Source organism: Eucalyptus grandis, chromosome 5 (genome assembly GCF_016545825.1).
Source record: "Eucalyptus grandis isolate ANBG69807.140 chromosome 5, ASM1654582v1, whole genome shotgun sequence".
Lineage (NCBI taxonomy): Eukaryota > Viridiplantae > Streptophyta > Magnoliopsida > Myrtales > Myrtaceae > Eucalyptus > Eucalyptus grandis.
The window spans coordinates 55,841,847-55,863,339 of NC_052616.1; the positions used below are offsets into that span (position 1 = coordinate 55,841,847).

General features: G+C 41.3%; 2 protein-coding genes across 2 annotated transcripts; both read right to left on the reverse strand.

The window, feature by feature from the left end:
- Positions 1 to 1,636: 1,636 nt before the first annotated feature.
- LOC120294053 (putative cysteine-rich receptor-like protein kinase 31) lies at positions 1,637 to 3,483 on the reverse strand. The gene is made up of 4 exons (XM_039313929.1): positions 3,291 to 3,483; positions 2,982 to 3,191; positions 2,210 to 2,343; positions 1,637 to 1,972 (listed from the first exon to the last, which is right to left on the reverse strand). Exons 1-4 carry the CDS (start codon positions 3,481 to 3,483, stop codon positions 1,637 to 1,639), a joined length of 873 nt encoding a protein of 290 aa, XP_039169863.1.
- A 2,174-nt stretch (positions 3,484 to 5,657) lies between these two features.
- On the reverse strand, positions 5,658 to 6,540 carry LOC120294054 (cysteine-rich receptor-like protein kinase 25). The gene has a single exon (XM_039313930.1). It carries the CDS (start codon positions 6,501 to 6,503, stop codon positions 5,658 to 5,660), a length of 846 nt encoding a protein of 281 aa, XP_039169864.1. The 5' UTR covers positions 6,504 to 6,540.
- Positions 6,541 to 21,493: the final 14,953 nt, after the last annotated feature.

Genomic DNA, 21,493 nt, shown 5'->3' on the forward strand with positions numbered 1-21,493 from the left:
CGCAGCGGAGGTTGCCGCGACCAGATCCCGTGACCTCCGGCCGACTCCTGCGACCTTCGGCGGACCCTCGTTGGAGGTCGCCCGAACCCGAGGCTCGCGAAGAAGATGAAGCAGTGTTCATACAAGGACACGCACCGGAAAAACAAAAAATTCGTGAGGATAATTTTGGAAAAAAAAAAAAGATGAACAGTGAGCTCCCAGCATGCCGAGAATGCTGAAAGCCTTCCAAGTTACTTGCTTTCCCATTAAGAGACTTCGAAAGCTGGTTCCCAAACACCCATTTTTTTGCCCAAAGGGCTTTTGATGCCCAAAGCCCCTTCTAAAGCTACTCCCAAACGCACCCTAAGTCTTCCAAAATCATGCTGGTCTCGTAGTTCCCCACATGAGACAACACTACTAGGAAAATCCGATAAGCGATGGGCAAAACCGTACACAAAAGTCGAAATAGGTCCTAAGCTCTCTCTAGTGATGGCTCGTACACAATCAATTGTCGTTGATGAGGGTTTTGTCAAACCTGTTGCCAAAAATGTTAGGGACGGCTTAATCGCATGTCCCTAAAGGATAATAATTAGACGCTCTCCCGTCAACTCAATAATAAAAGAGCGATAGATTAATCTATTTAAATACCATGACATCTAACTAAAATGTTACTTGAATCAATCAAAGAAATAAGAAGCTCAGAAGATTCGTAAGTATTAGAATAAAGGAAAATATATACATTGGCCTCCCAGAGAAATGAAATAAGACCAATGGGTTTGAAGCCAGCCTCCATAGTCATAACTTAGCGACCAACCGAAGAAAACTTTCATGGAAAGACGTCTTATATTGAATGAGTAACATCGAAAGAAGAAGATGGTCTATAATCAGCACCATCAAATGAATTTTCAATGTAAAGATCAATAACTTATTTAACTTTGAAAAGAAATTAGATAGGTACAAAAGGATAATAAGACTCTATTTGTTTAATAGAAAATGAATGATTTGGAAAATATTTTTGAAAAATGAAGGCTTTTATCACTTGAGATAATTAGTAAATGAAAAATATTTCACTATCAACAATAATTTATATTTAAATATTTTCATGAATAATAATATTTTATTACTATTTCATTTTTTAAGTGATATAAGTTTAGGAAAATATTTTTTTAAATAATTAATTTTCCGCTAAACAAATATATCCTAAAAGTTGGTTGAAGAAGAGAGGAAAGTACAATAACAACCTCTCCAAAAGGTCATCGATTTAAGAGAATTCAATACATCGTGGATAGAGCACCTACATAAGTAAAGATTTGGGTTGTCTATCGGGTCGGATATCGAACACTCCTATATGATTATTTGGTTCCAGACAGTAGTAGTGGGATTGAGTCTTATAGAAGCACAATAATGTCCAAATATGCTTAATTACAATGGATCTACGTACGATTTAGCCTCAAATAGTAACAAAACCTTAGACGAATCTTAATAACTATAATCAATAACGGGTGTAGTCTTAAGTGCACACAACCCCTTTTAGCAATGAACAGCTTATTCTCCAAATTTCTAGATTTTGCTTTTTGTACATGATAAATCTCAGTGGAAGGCCAAGAATTGTCACAACAAGACTGTCCATTAAGAAGGATTTTGGTCACACCACCATTCATTGGGGGCACAATTCAGTAACTGACATGCCATTTGTTGACGAAGGCATAGTCCTCCTGGGAGATTGGTTCAATTTAAGTTCTTCCATTTGAATGCTTGGTCCAGACAAGCTACTTTGGACGAAGAAGGCGGGATGTTGAGGCGATGGCAAGGTAAAGGAATTGTTGCTGAGCATGAGAACTACGGTTGCCATAGTGGGTCTAATAGTCGGATCTTCCTGAATGCATAGTAAGCAAATGTGCAAGCATCGAAGCACTCCATCTCTTGAATATGAATCCATGATAGCCGGGTCCAACACTTCCAAGGGCTTGCCATCTCTCCATTGATTCCACACCTGCAATAATAAGTTGGGAAAATCTTCATAGAATCACGGCATTAATTCGACGACTCATCACGCAAGACATTTGAATTTTGCGAAAAAACCATATATGACCAAGGAATCGAATAATAGTTGTAAAAGTGTTTATGTAGGCTAAAGGACTATGTTTTACGAAGAAATTTCAATTTCACTTGCCAAAAATTACAAAAAATGCGGTGTAAATATTTGTTGCGGTAGCATGGTGAAACTTACATAACTAGTAAGATATTCACCCTCGTCCAGTTGGTGGTAGTAGTTATTCTTCTTGCCGCACACGATCTCTAGAAGTATTATGCCAAAACTATATACATCGGATTTCAATGAGAACTCTCCATGCATCGCATATTCTGGAGACATATAACCACTACAAATTCGAACATTAGACATATGTATTATTGCATATTTTGATGTAGATTGATGAGCATTCTTAAATATATAAAATGAGCAAGTTTGGCATCCAATTACAAAGTCATCCATTCTAAAACCAAGACTTACAAAGTCCCCACTATTTTGTTTGTGCTTGCTTGAGTTTGGTCAACTCCAAAAATCCTTGCCATGCCAAAATCTGAAATCTTGGGGTTCATTTCACTGTCTAATAAGATATTGCTACATTTAAGGTCACGATGGATGACCCGGAGACGAGAATCTTCGTGTAGATAGAGCATTCCTCTTGCAATCCCAAAAACAATTTTATGACGTAATGGCCAATCCAACTGTCTCCTTTTCTCGAGATCTGTACCTTTGCACCAAAATTCGTTAATGATCTAGCACATGGCAGTTGGCACCTATTAGAAAATTCAAGGTGAAGTTTCATCACGCAATACCAAAATATATGTATTCTCGTTCAAAGGTAGCTTAAACTATGATCAGTTGAAAGAACAAAAATGGCTTAAATTTAAAGTTTCCACAACCAGTGAAAGTTTTGGATATATGATTTCAAGAAAATTATACATTATGCACATAAGAAGGTTCAATTGCAACATACCAAATAAGAAGTAATCGAGGCTTTTATTTGGCACAAACTCGTAGGCTAGCAACTTTTCATCTCCCTCCAAGCAAAATCCAAGCAGTCGTACAAGGTTTCTGTGTTGAAGCTTTGCAACTAATAGAATTTCATTCTTAAATTCTTCAACACCTTGTCTTGACCTTCGAGATAGCCTCTTCACCGCAATTTGTTGTCCATTAGGAAGTCTACCTAAAGTGTTTTGTACGTATTGTTAATTCCTTTATAACAACTTAAAAACTAACATAGAAAAGCTTCACATGTTTCTTTTTCTTTGACATCATTACTTACAATTCACATGTAAAGCATTCTTGATTGTTTTTGATAGATATGTTATACGTACCTGGAAAACTTCACCAAATCCACCTTCACCCAACTTGTTTTCAGGAGAGAAATAATTTGTTGCTGCTTGTATTGTAGCCAAGTCAAATTGCAAGGACTCCACAGTGGTAAGCCCCTTGGCACCTACATTACCAAGCAACATAGTTTGATTATCACACTACATCAACAGTGGCTCCTTATGGCGTTTATAGGGTTGCCAGTGCTTGGCAACATAATCACAATGAAGGCACCGGATTAGACTGGCATGGTCGTGTCCCCAAAGCAATCTTTCCTCTCTTGATTGGTCATGAAGGGAAAAAAATTCTACAATACTACAGGAAACAAAGTAATGAGATGAATCACATGTCATCATCACTTCTTCATGTTGAGGGTAGTGTTAGGTTTGTTAATTGTAGTGCAGATGCTACCTATGGTCGGAGGGAATCGTTAAAGATTGGGAGTGTTTTAATGCCTTGTTATGTGGTTGGTAATGGTAAATCTATATCACTCAGGCATGAATGATGGCATCCTAATGGGACCTTGCTAAATACATATCTAAGGAGAGTAGTCTGTGATTCTACTTTTCTTAAAAAATATAATTTCTCACACTAAATGGAAATGGCTCAATGCGAGCTGAAGACTTGATATTAATCCAGGCAGCTATTTGTGGTGTAATTTTTCCCTAGTCTTCTTTTTGCAGCTTCGAATGACATTCTTTCCTCTGCTTCAGCTTGGGAGATTGTCAGGAATTGAGGCACGATAGCTGAATGGGATTGGTTGATTTGGCTTTGACCTTAGGTACTTTCGTTTGGATTCATATTTTGGTTGGCTATACAAGATAAACTACCTATATGTCTATCAATTAATAGATAATCTTCTGATCAAGGCCAAACTCTCTGTTTTTTGTATCTTGAAAGCACTGAGATTAGATCCCATAGTTCTTTGGGTGCAATTTCTCTGAGCAAGTCTGGAAGGTGCCCTTTAGCTTTGTTTTCCTCCTAGGGATATTGGTGGTTGGGAATTTGAATTGTTCTGATGCACCAACCTTGACAGGGATAGATTTTCATAGGTCCATGGTGAAATTTTTGTGGAATTGATGCCTCTATTTCATCTAAAAGGCCAGGAACGAGCTATTACATTTCCAAACTATTCCTTTTCTTGATGGCATTACACATGCTTGTGGAGTCAAGTATACCTTTGAAAGTTGAAAGAACATGAAGAACCTGATCTTTCCATTGTTGAATATTGTCCTTGATCTTTTTGTTACATATGTTACATTTACGTCAAACAGACTCTTAATTTGTATGATTAATATATCTAATTCCTTATGAAAAATAAAGAATTTTCAGAAGATGAAATTTTCATTATATAGATAGTTTATGAGAAAAAAAAAAGGCAAATAGTCAATTTACCATTCTTTCCTTTGATGACTTCACGTCTCTTCTTTCTTTTACTTCGAAGGACACAACAAGTGAGAAAAGAAGTACCATAACACCTCCAAGAGTAACACTAATGGCGATAGTTATCGTAGTAGATTTGTTACTTTTTCCTGCGCGAGTATCATTACGTGCATGAGATAATTAACAAACTAATCTGAAAAGCTTTTTTAGATGAAAGTGAATGCGTAACATAAAAGAGAAGAAATCAAAGACAAATTCTTATGTGGAACACCATTTCAAAATTAGGAAATGGAGATTACAAGTACTATATATGTAATTTCTTCATTATTAGTATCGGTATCTGTAACAAGTTACAAAGAGAAATTGTCCGATAAATTACTTTGTAAATCAATTTATAAGGGAGATTTGGTTTCCCGTGCATTGTTCGGAAAATATATATATATATATATATATAGAAGCCACCTTGAAAGGGCTCTTCTTAGTCGGTCACTTGACTTTGAGTGGAATCCACCAATGGCAAATTGCTGTCAGTCCCTTGTGGTCCACTCGTGCCCGTATTTACCGGGAAATGTATGCATCCACTCGCTGACGACTTGACTTTAAGATGGCATTTTTTTTGGTAAAAATAATAGAGAATTCATATAATGATCATCGTAACAATTAAATGTGTGGATATTATGATAAGATTTATATGATCAATGATTATTATTGTGTTCGTTTAGGTAGATTAAGTCTATCTTTTACTTTTGTCCTATTAAATGAAATTAAATTGACGACAATATCATAATATGACGATGGAAATTCAGCTGCGATCAAACACCTCTTGTAAAAGAAAATTGACTATTTCCCAAGCAAAAAACAGTAATTTTAATCTCCGAAATTGCTGCAAAGAGAGAGAAACTAAAAAGAAAAAAATGTAGAACGAAACTAGGTACCTTTAGGTCCGGTTGCCGGAGCAGGAGCAGAAGGATGCTGGACCGGTGGTGGCCCTCCCACCGCCACCACAGTCCCCAACGCGGTGGCATTGCAAAAAGCGGTCCTCCCTAAACCTCACGTTGCAGCTGGGAGTCAACACTCTTCCTCCTGGCGTCACCTGAGGGAGATGTGCGATTGCCCAACGGAGGCATTTGCGGCAGTCCGATGGCGTCAAGTCGGGTGTGCACTCAGCGAGCATGTAAAGCTGTGGTGAGTCCGTGAGCTCCGCCTCTGCAGCGGCCACTTTCTTCCCCGATCTGCTGCTCGGGGCCTTCCGTGCTACATCCTCCGAGGCCTCTTTCAGGAGTTGAATGAACCGAGATGGGTCGTCTGTGATGCTCGAGCTGTTCGCATGTGTCGACGCAGGGGCTGTTTGCATGACCGAGTAAATGGGATGATTCGAGTACCTCAGCATGCATACGTCGTACCAGATGATGGAGGTTCTTTTGCCGGGGCACTGCCGGCCAATATCTTGGGCTGCGGTGCTTATACAGTTGCTGCATGTCAGGGCATCGATGTCGCCACGGCAGAGGAAGATCCCGTAGGCCTGGTCTGGTGGGCTGCCAGCAGCGGCATTGGAGAATCCGCCGCCGCCGCTGCTGTTGTTGCCGGCAGAATTGGCGGCGGAGGAAAGTGATGAGAGGAGTTCATTGAGGTTTTTTTGGTAGGTAGAACCAGGAAGGAATTGTTTGGTGCCGGAGCATTTGAAGGCGGTATAAGTAAGTGCTGCTTCGCTTGTGTGAGAGTTGCCGATGAACAAATTGATGGAGAAGAGAAGAGGGAGGGAGATGGTAAAGGACGAGCTCATGCTCTGATGGATATGTTACCTTTGGCTTTAGTTGGTTCTTGAGATTTTATTGTAGTCTTATCTTTTTAGTCATTATAAGCTTGTGGTCTAAGTATGACTTTCAATAGTACCGTTTGAACTCTGGCACGTAAAATTTGGGGTATTCCCTTGGAGAGAGGAAAGAAAAAATATTTCCCAAATTGAGAGCGAGACATGCGGGTACCGATACTTAAAAGTAAGGAATGCTATTCTGTCAGCTCTCAGCGGAACTTTCGGGCTCTTGGGCTATGTTGATGTACAACCTTGATTGCCACCGATTCTTGAGATTTTCTTGTAGTCTTTCTTTTTAGTCCTTATAAGCTTGTACAAAAGTCTACTGTTGGTCCGTTAACTTGAATAGTCTATCTATTTAAGCCCCTCCCGTTCCCAATATGGTCAGATGCGTAACCGACGAAGTTCAACTTGAAAATACCTTTTGCTATTCTGAAAGGCAATTCATGGGACTAAAGGAAATCTGACAATTTGACCAACCTGTTCACAGCCAAGCAGCACCACCATTGTCCAAACTGAATAAAATGCTTACGACGCGCCCTTAACGGAATGCTCGGGAATTGGGAATCGACTCTAACTCAAAAATTACAGAATGAGATATGAGAATTCGCCAATATTCACGGTACTATTTGTAAATTTGGGAAGACTGAGGCCACATGAAAATATGAGTGTAAGGAACTTAATTGACAGCCAAGCATAGTATTGAATAGCGAACTTTAACATGAAAACGTATATTCTGTGTAATCCTAATTGAAGTCGGTTCCATGTACTTCACTTTGATCAGGCCGAATATTGATCGACGGGCCCAAATTCAAGACATGCTTTCAATGATTGCCACCTTGACTCGACTATTAATCCAAGTCACAATTGCTTTGTTGAAAATTTAAGCTTCACTTCTACTCTCCCATAGCTTTTCATGGGTTCAATAGCCATAGAAATCTCCCAAATCCAAGCATATTTGAACTTTGTCGTAACCGTAGACCTCATCTGATTAGAGTAGATAAGCACAACGGCTGAAGGAAACAATAGAATGCTCATAGTTAATTTTCAAACGATTGTCCATATTGATCAAACAAACCTTTTTATTGATCAAAAGAGGAAAAGTAATACATGTTCGACAAGTTAAAACCTCAAACCGCAGAGTTAGATTCATTAAAACTAGTTTACAAAACTGTTTTACAAAGAAATATGTAAGATTGTAGGCCATCCTCTAAAAAATCCGTTATATATTGGGATCAATAATAGCCCAATACCTCATGTAATAAATTAGTTGTATAAACTAATCTTAGTAAGCCTAGTATTCTCCTAATACAAAACCCTTGGTTTAGCACTTTTGTCTTGTGCATCTAATTGGATGGATAGAACCAATTCAGTTCCTGCAAGGATCATTGCTTCGCATAATAATGATTTTCGTCTTAAAAAGAGAAAATCTCAAAATCAAAGAAATAAAGATTCGACAATGCCTAAATCAGTGTTACTAACTCTGTAAAAAAAAAAAGGATTTATTTTTAAACGATTAGTGAAAAATCTGCCTAAAAATAAATTCCATTTATTTTAGGGTGATGCTATTTTCACCCATAAATAACTAAATCCACCCCCTTTGATAAAAAAGATAAACTGGCATCACTTTTTCAATTGCAGTTTTAGGAAATGGCCCCACTCCTTCTTTTTTGTTTTTTCTTTTTAATTTTTATTTAGTATAGTTACCATAATTAAGCATTTCACAGATTTTGTTTTTTAGTGTATTAAAGAAAAGTAAATTCTCATATATTCATCTAACATTTTACATGTAAAATTATCTTACTAATAGGAAGAGAAAAATATATATTTTTTGATATAGTATGAAATTGAAAAGTCTCTTCTTCATTATTGATCTTATAGCAACCTCTCTTTTTTTGTCAATCTTATATCAAAAAGCTCACTTTCTTAGTAAATTTTTTATTAATTTCATTAGTCTAAAATATATATCAAGTCTCTGTTTTGACTATATCAAAACATTTATATTTTCCTTACTATATTGGCAAGATATTTTTATATAGAGCATGTAATACATTAGAAGAATATCTAGGAGTACACCAAAACAATACGCACAATGAGGTATCTTGATATTTCTTTTTTTAAAGATTCGTGGATTTCATTAATTTTCATCAATCCAAAAAAATGAAATTCCATTTCCATTTTCCCAACAAAAAATCTTACTTTATGCAATGTTTTGATTTAATTATATTACATTTACTTAAAATTTATCCATAATTTTAATCGACAACATAGAAAAGAAGTGAACTTTCTCTTTTGGAAAATTCAATCTTTGACAAAACAAATTTTATGGAAGCAATATCTTACAATAAAAAAAAAAAGACATCATGCCTTTAATATATATGGAAAATCTACAATAAACAAAACTAAACATATGAAATTCATAACTAATGGTAGATAGAAAAGGAAAGTAAATGAATTTAGGACCATTGATTTAAATTGCAATTAAATGTAGAGGGTAATTTTGTGTTTTAGGTGAAGATTATATGGATTTAGTCATATAAGAGGTGGAAATAGTGCTGTCCTTAATTTAATCATTTATAATGTTTTGTTTTCTAAATGATTGGGCATATTTTGGTTCATGGCTTGCGGTGCCAAGCATAGGTAAGCTTGAGCTCGTCAACCTCGGGCGAGCGTTGAATTGGCAGAATTTGGTGAGCCTCGAGTTGCCGGCCTCAGGTAAGCTTGAGCTCGCCAAGATCATGTTAGCCGCAACCTTGCTTGTGTGATGTCCCAATCTGCCACATCGCCAATCCCTATTCTGTCTTTACTTTAAGTTATCGCGTAAGTGGAAGTCTTTTCTAAAGGTTAGCATTTATAACATGAATTATACATGTGTCACTAAAGACATCAATAGTAAATGGAATCATGCTTTCATTACTTACATACTCATATTTACATCGGGCGACGGAATGTATATCAAAAGAGAGGACCTAACTGGGAGAACTCCAAAAAAATGTCTATCTCCCTAACCCTGCTGTACACCTCGCTACTCTCCATCCATCCATCCAACCCGACTACACGATCCTATGCCCCAAAATGTTACGGTCGTGTCAAACAAACAAGCATGAATACTTCTCCACGCTCCGATCTACACCATCTCCTACTCCTTTACATCACTCCCATTACCTGCACCGGGTCCTATCAGTCAACCGTCCATCAACACAAATATGGCAACAAAACGGTACGAAATCAGGTTAGGCTGTCCTATGTCCACTAACAATACAATTGTGTACTAAACAACCATCGTGCTCGGAAAATCCAAGTTAGTGAACTCATGGTGCTCACCCTCTAACACCACGGGCACTCTATAGTGGGAGATGGGGGATGAAGGGATTGGCGACATAGCTATTAATCTGAAAAATAATAACAGGAGTGAGCTAATGCTTAGCAAGAGAAACAGTAAACTCATAAACCGCTCAATCTAATTGAGTATTGATTCCTAGGGCACAACTGATATCTAAGTAAGCAAGCACACAAGTATGACCGCACAACATACCTTAGGCCATTTACAATCACACAAGTAGTGCCAGCATGCACTTATGCAACACGTGTCATGTTCAATCACATGAGTCACACTACTATGCAATGGATGCACCACACTTCTCATTTGTCGTGCATAATATCATCGGGGTCCATCCCTGTTTCACTGCTCTACCAATACATGTAGGCGGATCTAGTAGTGACCTTTCATTCACTAACTAGGCATTCACGGTTCCCATATGCCAGGCATCCCTACTCCAGGGTGTCTTGATTGTTAGTTAGGGCATTCGCCTTCGACATCCACTCCAGGCCATCATTGGACAATTGAGTTGAGCGTCAAGGGAGTTTGTCACCAGCCTGGGCATCCCTACTTATAATTGGGCATCTAGGTTATTAGTCAAGGCATTCACCTCTGACGTCCACTCCACGCCATCATTGGGCATCCAAGGTCCATTAGCCTTGGGCATTACATATATCAATCCATCTCTTGTATCACAAGCATATTGCACTAATGCAATGACATCGCAATCATACACTATACAATGTACCCCATGGGATACACGTGACACCAAAATGACCACTAAATCATCACAAACAATTCACTGACTCACAGCACACTCAAAAAAAAATCCTCACATTTTTAGCTTAAATTTCACGAAAGAAATAGTATTATATTGTCGCGACCTCTTTTTTTTCGGCGCTCTGGAATCGGTTACGGGCGCCTAAGTAGGCTAATGGCTCGGCTAAATTTATTAAGCCTGGATTCTCCCAAGTCCACCAATTCACGACTTTAATAGTCTGAGTTTTAACCTGTAAATCAATTTTTTAATTGGAGTCGCCACTAATCGATTTGTGGTGGGTTGATTAGAAACCCAAGTGAAGTATCGGGAGAAATACTCACTCCTACGCAACTGGAGAAATTAGGATTGGGGACTTGATTACACTAGTTAATCACTAATGTCATTTCGGTACCTAATCTTGTTTAAACCTGAGGTTTTTTTTGGATGTTCGAGGGATTTTCCATGCATTTTGGGAGGAAAAACATTTTCTAGGTCTTTTCTAATTTTTGGACACAAAGGGATTTTTTTGGGGACTTTTTGGTATTTTGGGAAAATACAAGTCTTCTTGGCTTTTTCTAAATTTTTTTGGCTTTTTCATGAATTTTGGCCTTTTTGGATTTTTGGCATTTTTGGAAAATATGGAATATTTTTGATTTTTGATTTTTTGGAAAATAAAATATTTTTATCATTTTTTACTATTTTTCGATTTTCTGGAAATTAAAACATTTTTTAATATTTTTGGAAAATAAAATATTTTTGGATATTTTTGTTTTTTGTTTTTGTTTTTTTAAAATATATTTCGAAAAGAAAAAAATATATATTTTTTGGAAAATAAATTATTTATTTATTATTAAAATATTATTTTAAAATAAAAACCGACCCGAACGAGGACGGGCCCGTGTTGCGGCCCCGACTCGGATTTTTCATTTATTTATTTATTATTTATTTTTTTATTAAAACGACGCCGTGGTCGAGCGTTCGGGACGCCGGCCCGGCCCGACGGCCGGATCCGATCCGACCTCTCGACCCGACTCCTGGCGAACCCTACCGGGTCCGACCCGACTTCGCGACCCGGCTTCCGCTGCCCGAGGAATCTCGCGAAACCCTACCCGGTTCGAGGCCGGATCCGATTCGATGACCGAAATCGCAAACCTTAGGGTTTGCAAATCCGCGGCACCGTAGGGGGAACCGAGGTGCTTGGCGGCGACGGCGACTACGGCGGCGATGACTACGCGTGGCGGCGACGGAAGTGACAACGGCGCGGCAACGATAGCTAGGTCAACGGAAAATGGCTACGATGAACAATGATGCCCTTTTTTACCTTTTTCTCGAACGGGAACGGCGACGGCGGGAGGCGGTTCGCGATGGTGGAGGTCGCGGTGAACAACGCGGTGACGGGAGACTAGGCAACGACGGCGGCAACTAAGCTTCCCGATCTGGCGCGGCCGGCGGATCGATCATGACAATGGCTCGCCGGGCGGGGAACACGACAACAAACCCTTCGAGGCAAGCGTCGGGACTTGGTCGAGGCGAACGGCGTTCGGCGGCAACAACGGCAGCTAAAAACAAGAACCAAATCTGCTGCGTAGATCTCGGCGGACCTTCCTCGGCCTTGATTTCTTCTCACTCGGGCCGGATCTCGAGCCTCCACCGGCCGGATCGACCTTCTCGAAATCGCTCGCCCTTTGCCTTCCCGAAGTCTCTCGGTGGAAGGTGGGCTAAGATCGCTGACTCGAGCTCTCTCTGCGCTCGCCCTTCAACCTTTCCCGATGTCTCTCGGTGAAGGATTTCCGAGCTCGCCACGCCCTCCGACGATGCTTGCGGCCACCTATTTATAGGCGAAGGAACTTCGGTCGACGGAGGGGCTCGGGCCGCCAGCCTCCGGCTTGCCCACCGGTTCCACTCGGCTGAACCGGTGTCCCATCGAGCTTTCCAGCGAAGCTCGCTCAACATTAATGGCGTCTGATCTTATCATCTCCGGCCGACGTCGGCTTACTCCCCTCAGCCGTAGGCCGTCCTTCGCGCGCGTCGCCGGCCACCGTGCGTGAGATGCAGCGGCGAGGAAGAAGAAGACAGGAGGAAGAAGAAAGAGAGAAAAGGGGCCGGGCCAAGGGTGAAGGAAAATGGGCCATAGGGGCCACGCGAAGGGGGAAGAGAAAGGGAAAAAAGGGCTGGGCTTTTGCTTTTCTTTTTTTGTTTGTTTTTACTGATTTTTTTTATTTAAAAAAAGACAAAATAAAAATAAAAATAAAAGAAACCTAATTTAAAACAAATAATTTAGGTGTCAACAACCGCCCCTCTTTGAAGGTGAGTTCGCAGAGGTTGCATTCAAAGACAAACCTGATACCTAAATTTTGTCTATACATATGCAATAGATTATATGATATTTAGGACCTAGTGTCCTATGCAGAAAATGAGCAATATAACATTGCGTATACTAAGACAGATAAGAAGATACCTGTAGTTACTTACCGGGAGTGAGCGAGATAGGGTGTGAACCCTGAGTTTTGGCAAGTATCAAGGCGTCATCTTACCTGGTGATATGAGGAGGTTGCTTTTCGGGGCTCGAACCATTCTTCGGTCACTGTTAAAACAATCAATGATTTGTCTAGGACTGAACCTTTCTTCGGTCGCCTTGACGGGAGACTGCTCTTCGGGACCCGAACCATTCTTTGGTCGCCTTTGTTGGAGTAATCGGTGGTTTGTCTCGGACTCCGAACCATTCTTCGGTCGCCGTGACGGGAAGTTGCTTCTCCAGGACCCGAACCATTCTTCGGTCGCCTGTTAAAACAATGCATGATTTGTCTAGGACCCGAACCTTTCTTCGGTCGCCTTGACGGGAGATTGCTCCTTCAGGACCCAAACCATTCTTCGATCGCTCTTTTGGAGTAATCGGTGGTTTGTCTCGGACCCGAACCATTCTTGATTTTTTGTTAAAACAATCCATGATTTGTCTAGGACCCGAACCTTTCTTCGGTCGCCTTGACGGGAGATGCACCGACCTTTCTCAGGGCATCTCATTTGTGGGTGCCTGATTTGCATCAAGGACACCAGTTGATACTCGACCTTTCTCGGGAGATGCGCTGACCTTTCTCGGGGCATCATATTTGTTAGGGTGTCGACCTCGTCAATGACCTTTGGTTGGAACCCGACCTTTCTCGGGAGGATGCACTGACCTTTCTCAGGGCATCGATTTGTGGGGTGCCTGACTTCTGTCGAAGACACCAGTTGGAACCCGACCTTTCTCGGGCGGATGCGCTGACCTTTCTCAGGGCATCGATTTGGGATATACCTGGACATTCACAGGCATATTAAAGAGTACCTGGATATTCACAAGTACTAACATGAAGGATATTTGGGCCTTTGCAGGCGTCGAAATGGGTATTTGGCTGACCATAGGCATTGAAGGGGTATTTGGATGATCACAATTATGAATTCTTGGGGGATACTTGGACATTCACAAGTATCGAAGGGTACTTGATAATTGGAAATATTAAAAACATACCTTGGATATTTGTGAAGGTCTCTCACCTCTTGGTAATGGGAATGTCGAGGGCGTGCCCCGCTTATTCATGAAGGTCTCTCACCTCTTGGTAAAGGGAATATCGAAGACGCACAGGATATTCGTGAAGGTCTCTCACCTCTTGGTAAAGGGAATATCGAGGACGTACCTGGGATATTCCTGAAGGTCTCTCACCTCCTGGTAGTTGGAATATCAAGGACGTACCTTGGATATTCGTGAAGGTTTCTCACCTCCTGGTAAAGAGAATTTGAATGTAGCACGAGGCTTACCTGGATTGCCGCAAGCACTTAAAGGGGTGGAACACCTGGATGGCCACGGGTGTACAAAGTACTGGGATACTTGGATGAACACAAGTATTTAATGATACAACCTGGGACCACTCAGTTGGTCCAAGTGTAAGAAAGCATACAGGTAGGCGCGGGCACACAAACGGTGGAATGCTTGAACAACTGCTATTATTCGGGGACAACTTGGGCAAGTTGAGTGTCATGAAAAGGAAGTACCTGGACAACGGTGGGTACTTGACGATATGGGGATACCTAGACGGTAGTAGGTATTCCAAGAGATACTTGGTCACCACAAGTATCAATACTGGGGACAACTCGACAGGTCGAGTGTCAGGGAAAGGGAGTATCCAAACGGTGGCTGATACTCAAAGACAATATGGATACCTAGACAGCAGTAGGTGGTCAACGATAAAAGGATACTTGGTCAGTCACAAGTATCGATACTCTGGGGACAACTCGAATAGGTCGAGTGTCAGGAAAAAGGAGTATCCGGACGATGGCCGGTACTCAAAGACAATGGGATGCTAAGACAGTTGCAAGCATCGAAACTCAATAGACAATTCGAATAGGTCGAGTGTCAAGAGGAGAGTACCTAGACAGTGGTAGATACCTTAAGACAAATGTGGATAGGGATATGCTTACCTGGCAATATCTCTGCTCTCTGAGAGTATGTTTGCTATTTGCACAATATGCACACATGATTGTATATGCTATAAATTCATGAGTTCAAATGAGATTCGTGCATGATAATTTTGTCGGCCCGTATCATTCGAATTCCACTTTGGGAAGATTTTGAAAGACAACATTTATTCGGAATATAGATGCTTCGAGCATGCCAGATGAGGGACTTTCAGTCTGAAAGGACTTTTTGCTCACTCTCATGGAAAATGCTATCCTGACCATTGATGCAGGATTTATAAGGACCACACTTCTCACTGTCATCATGTCAGCAGGGGTCTGAGTATTCTCGCAAGTGGTACGACTTTACTAATGTGAGAGGTCTTTGTTGAAACTATGATGAAGTCTTGGTTAACGGCTCATCAGAGGGGACCATCAAGGTCGAAGTTGATGGACGAAAATGTTGCACGATCATCTCCGGGTTTACAAGTCAAGAACCCTGCGAAAAGAGATAGAATAGTCTTGCTCGTACTTCTTCGAGTGGTGCTTATAGACATATGAAATCCTACGTTAATTGAAGTGCCCCTAGTCGAAGAGACTTTTACAATGGGATGTAATGTAGGCTTGATTCATGTGTAAAAGGGTGAGCTGGTGATCGCCTTGGCATTTGTCACCGGTGATCTTTCTTGTCGATGGAGGTTCTATGGACCACAACAGACAACATTTTCTTGGCTGCATTTTTGATCGGGGGCATTGGCCTTGCTTTTACCGAGCACCTTTGCTTTTTCATGCCGCTATTTTTATTCCAGTTCTTCTTTATGGGCATTGACCTTACTCTTGCAGTACACTTTGCTTTTTTATGCCCCCTGTTTTCATTCTTTGTCGTTAGAGGAACTAGCCTAGGCAAGTTCAATCACGACACTGTTGTTAGACTCTTGAGTCTTCGTCTTCAGCTAGCACTCCGAGCTATGATGTTTAAATGGTAGTAACTTTTGTTTTGTCTCAATGTGAGGGTAAAATTACAGACTCACTTGGGTTGTACAATGAATACAAGTGCGTAGAGAAAGAATTGCTCTTCGTCATTCTAGGGCACTTAAATTAACGCGAGTGCTCATATGCAATAAAGACACCTGAAGATTGATGCAAGTGCGAACAAGAAAATTTCTATCTCTCTTCTCACCTTGTGATGCTGCTTCGCTTCTGCTCTGCCCCAGTGTGGGGTGGTTCTTGACGAGGGTATGAGAGAAGCTTCACCAATGTATGGGGCTCAATTGGGTGAGCGATGGAATGCTCTCACTATTTTGGTTATCGTACCATTCGCGAGAGAACTCTTTACCCCCGCAGCCATGGAATCTTCCGCACTCATCTCACAAGTGTATAGATGGGGGGAATTGTGTGTAGGATATGGCTTGCCTTTCATCATTCTAACGCGCCTCATCCGGCATGCTCAATTAATCTTATATTCTTCATTTAGTTGTCTATTCTAATAATTCTCAATGGAATCAGTGATTTAGACAGACAAAATCCTCATGCAAAATCTATTTGGAAAAGACATGCAGTATTTTAAACATGAGAGAGTTTGTACTCTCAAAACAAATGAATGGTTTTTGCTCAAAAAGACCTTGTTGACAGCTTTAAGGATTAGTAGAATGGTGTTGTTTAAGCTTTGAACATCAAAAGGGTTATTCTTAAAGGGGTGTCGATGGTTGTCCCTATTGATTAGGGATATGACACATGAATGATCAGCCGGGTTGGGAATCGATCGGGCATCTTTGTTTCTTTTTCCTTGCTTGGATCACTTGGTTTGCCCCTGTTTAACCATTTGATCGGCTCTTGAATTCCAATGCCTCCTGTCAATATGAGTTCGAGAGTGAGTGTTAGAAATGATGCCAAATTACCTTTCCCCCAGAGTTTATTTGTGCTGGTTCTTAGGAAAGTTGCTGATGGCCTCTTTTACATTTCAATGCTTTCCTTTTGCTAGCCTTTCCTACTTGTGGCCCCGTATGCATGATTGCTGGTTGTTGATTGATTTTCAATGCTTTTCTTCGTGGAATTTTCTTTCGCTTCTTGCAAGAGCATGTGTCCGGAACAAGAAGTGAGGCTTCCAGATTCTAAGATTGTTGAGGACGAAGGTTTCTTTTAACAGGTGGTTCTGAATGACGCATCCTTTACACCGAGCTGGACAAAATTGACAGGATTACTCTTACGCGTCTGCTGGGTAATGTTGATTTGCTCAAGTTATGCCATCGAGTTTGCTTCTTGATTTATGACACTTCCTTAAAGGCGGTCATCACCATTCATTTTTTCCATTGAGTCAAACACACATTTTTTATGATGGTGTAAATACATCACTCATATATAAAGGTGCATAGGCATTTTCATTCTGATAGAGAAGTGCTTGGCAATGCCAGACAATAAACATCTTTCAAGGGTAGTACTTTTTTACAGCATCGGAATTAACTGGTTTGGAGAATTCCCGCTCGTCTATTTCAATTAGAATCAAGGCTCCTCCGGGGAGTATCTTCTTTATTACATAAGGACCCTTGTAATTTGGGGCGAACTTGCCTCCGGGCTCTGGAAAGATTGGCAGCGTCTTTCTCAAGACTAGCTCATTTACCTCGAAGTGCTTGGGTTGCACCTTTTGATTGAACGATCGAGCTACCCTTTGCTGGTAACACTGACCATGACAGAGGGCTTTCAGTCGTTTTTCGTCGATCATATTCAGTTGCTCAAGCCTTTGTTGTGTCCATTCTTCCTTGGACAATCCTACTTGGGATAAAATTCGCAAGGAAGGGATTTCTACTTCTACGAGCAAAACCGCCTCCATGCCGTAAACCAAGGAAAAGGTGTTGCCCAAAGTGGAAGTTCGAATCGAAGTTCGATACGCTGTTAGTGCGAAGGGTAGCCTCTCATGCCAGTCGTGGTAATTTTCAGCTGTCTTGGATAGAATTCTCTTGATGTTCTTGTTGGCGGCTTCCACGGCTCCATTCATTTGTGGACGATAAGGGGACGAGTTCAGATGTTGGATTTTGAACTCAGAAAACAATTGATCAACCAACTTGTTGTTTAGGTTTGACCCATTATCAGTGACGATAGCTTTCGGTACGCCATAATGGGCAATTATGTCACGTCTGATGAATTTCATAACGTTTCGTGCAGTTACGCTTGCATAGGATGCAGCCTCGATCCATTTTGAGAAGAAGTCGATCGCGACCAAAATGAATCGGTGCCCATTTGATGCCTTCGGATTGATTGGGCCAATTACATCAATACCCCACATTGAAAATGGCCACGGCTCCAGATAGCGATGCAATTCGGTTGGAGGGACATTTATCTTGTCCCCGTGAATCGACAACGATGACGGCTTCGCACATGCCGAGCACAATCACTCTCTAAAGGGAACCAGTAATAACCCAATCTCATTATTTTCTTGGCCAACATATGTCCATTCATGTGAGGGCCACATACTCCCCATGTATTTCTTGCATTATTTGTGTGGCTTCATTTGCATCCACACACCTTAGCGGAGACCGAGTTATATGATCTTTTGTACAAATTTTCACCGACGAAGAACCTCGAAGCCATTTTCGTAAGGTATTTTCAATCGGAGGGAGTGCTTTCTTTAGGGAATTCCACGCTTCTGGATGTATTTCATGATGTCGTAATACGGGGTTTCCCGTCGGGTTCTTCGGTTATAGTCATGCAAAGGTGGGCTGTCTTGTCGGACTTCAATCTTCAAAGGCTCTACTTCTAACCCCTTTGTGACTTGTAACATAGATGATAGTGTTGCTAGTGCATCAGCAAACTGGTTATGAATTCTAGGTAGGTATTCAAACAAGATGTCCTGGAATTCTCCTACCAATTCTTCCAAGTAGTTGTGATAAGGCACTAGTTTGGCGTCTCTCATCTTCCACTCGCCACGCCTGGAGGATAATTAAGGTGGAGTCACCGAACACTTTTAGTTTTGACACTTCCATTCCAATAGCCGCTTGTAGGCCGAGGATGCATGCTTCATATTCGGCTATATTGTTGGTGCATGGAAACATCGGTTTGCAGCCACGGGATAATGTTGCCCATTTGGGGATATCAAGACCGCCCAAGCAGTGCTCGAACTCGACAAATTTACAGCTCCGTCAAAGAACTAGTCCATGTGTCCTCTTCTCTTTGTTGAAATTCGGTCATGCTGGGAATGATCCTCGCGTACTTCTTTAGGGCAATCTGCTAACATATCGGCAATCACCCGACCTTTAACTGATTTTTGCGATATCACTGGATGTCGAATTTTGAGATTAGGATTTGCCATTTGGCCAATTTTCCCACCAAGGCCGGGCAACCAAGCAAATACTTGATTGGGTCACTCTCAGTTACAAGGAATGTCTGGTAATGCAAGGTATACAACCGGAGTCTGTGCAACACCCATACCAATGCAGCACAGGTTTTTTCTGATTTGGAGTAGTTTTGTTCTGATATTGTGAACTTTTTACTCAAATAGTAAATGGCTCGCTCCTTCCCATCATGGGGTCCTTTCTGTGCCAACATTGCACCTAGGGATTCACTGTTGATGGTAAGGTAGAGGGTCAAAGGGTGTCCTGGAGTCGGGGGTACTAAAACCGGGGGTTTCATCAGGTACCGCTTTAAATTTTCAAACGCCAGTCGGCAGTCATCATCCCATTCGATTTGTGCATCTTTCTTGAGAAGTTTAAAGAAAGGTTTTGCAGTTTCAAAAAGTTGGGAAATGAATCGCGTAATGTAATTTAATCTTCCCAGGAGGCTCCGGACTTCTTTCACAGTCGAGGGAGGAGGCATCTCAAATATCGCTTTAGTTTTTGACGGGTCCACTTCTATCCCTTTACAGCTCACAATGAATCCAAGTAATTTGCCAGAAGTTGCCCCGAACACACATTTTGCTAGGTTCAAGCGCAACTTGAACCGGCGAAGTCGATCGAATAATTTTCGTGGTCTTCACATGGTCTTCTCCATGTCTGGTTTTGGCGATCATGTCATCGACATATACTTCAATTTCTTTATGCATCATGTCATGGAAAAGGGTGACCATGGCACATTGGTAGGTTGCTCCAGTGTTTTTTTAGGCCAAAAGACATGACCTTATAGTGAAAAGTTCCCCAAGGAGTAATGAATGCCGTCTTTTCCTTGTCTTCCTCCTTCATTTTTATTTGGTTGTATCCTGAGAACCCATCCATGAAAGAGAAAAGTTTGAATCCAGTAGTACTATCCACAAGAACATCTATGTGAGGTAGCGGGAAATCATCCTTTGGGCTTGCTTTGTTCAAATCGCGATAGTCGACACAAATCCGGATTCGACCATCTTTCTTTTTTACTGGTACAATGTTTGCCACCCAACTGACTTCGAGGAAGCCTACTGCCAGGAGCTTCATTACTTCTTCTTCAATATTTTTTGACAATTCAGGCTTAGCTCTTCTTAGCCGCTGCTTCTTAGGGGCCACATCAGGGTTGGTTGGCAAGCTGTGCTCCACGATCATTGGATCAAGGCCTGGCATATCGGCATAAGACCATGTGAATACATCTTGATATCTCTTTAGGAGGGCAATTAAGCTTGCGGCTTCTTCTTCAGAAGGTTTGCGCCAATCTTTATCTCCTTGATCTTATGTGCTTTGCCTAAATTGACAATTATGGTGTCTTCAGTAGTAGGGGGCCTTGCTTCTTCGTGGCGCTTCCAATTCCATTGAATTTCGTCGGAATCATCAAAATCATCATCTGAGTCATCAGAATTGCTATCGTGGCTACTTATGGTGTTGGTTTGGATCGTTCCCATACCTCGCCCCGCTATATTATTCTGTGTCATAGAGTAGATAGGCTAAGGGAACAAATAAGGTTAGTAGCATGCATGCTTCTTTCTTTTGAAAAGGTGATAAATTGTTTTTAAAGATTAAAGACCCGGGCCTCAGATTTCTTCTTTCATTTGACGGCTGACTATCATCAACGGGCCGGTTTGGTGTGTCTCCTCATGCCCTCAAAATGTTTTCAACTTTATTTATTAGTAGACGAATTTACAGGGTGGTTTCAAAAAAATAGTTCCTTGAGTGGAACTGTTGTTGAAAACAAAACAAGCCAGACTTTAAGAAATATGTATAAGCTCCCACGTAGGGGAGTATGCAAAGGAGTTAAAAAGGATTCTACTCGAGCGGGCCTGCACCCATTTCCTCGACGGTCCCTCGTTGATAGCGCCACGAAGAAGTCTTCATACCGGTTTGACCCACGTCTCCTTGTGCTCCCGGCTTTGTGGATTTCGAGATCATCCACGTCTCCCCATCCATCGGGGATGATGTTGTGGTGATGATCATAGAAACTTTGGGAATTGAATAATTGACATAGTAGTCAAATTTACCACTTGGTTGGCCCAAAGTGTCTATGATTGCTTCTCCTTTATGCGCCTCCTTAGCATGCTCGGGGAACATGGTACGGGTGCCGGGT

Bases quoted from the DNA above. Each gene is read 5' to 3' on its own strand.
- LOC120294053 (XM_039313929.1), bottom strand. From the start codon at position 3,483: ATGTTGCTTGGTAATGTAGGTGCCAAGGGGCTTACCACTGTGGAGTCC. The intron at 2,344-2,981 runs GTATGTTGCAAT...ATATGTCTCCAG, and splicing joins CCTCGATTACTTCTTATTTG to AATATGCGATGCATGGAGAG. The intron at 1,973-2,209 runs GTAAGTTTCACC...TTATTATTGCAG, and splicing joins GTGAATATCTTACTAGTTAT to GTGTGGAATCAATGGAGAGA.
- LOC120294054 (XM_039313930.1), bottom strand. From the start codon at position 6,503: ATGAGCTCGTCCTTTACCATCTCCCTCCCTCTTCTCTTCTCCATCAAT.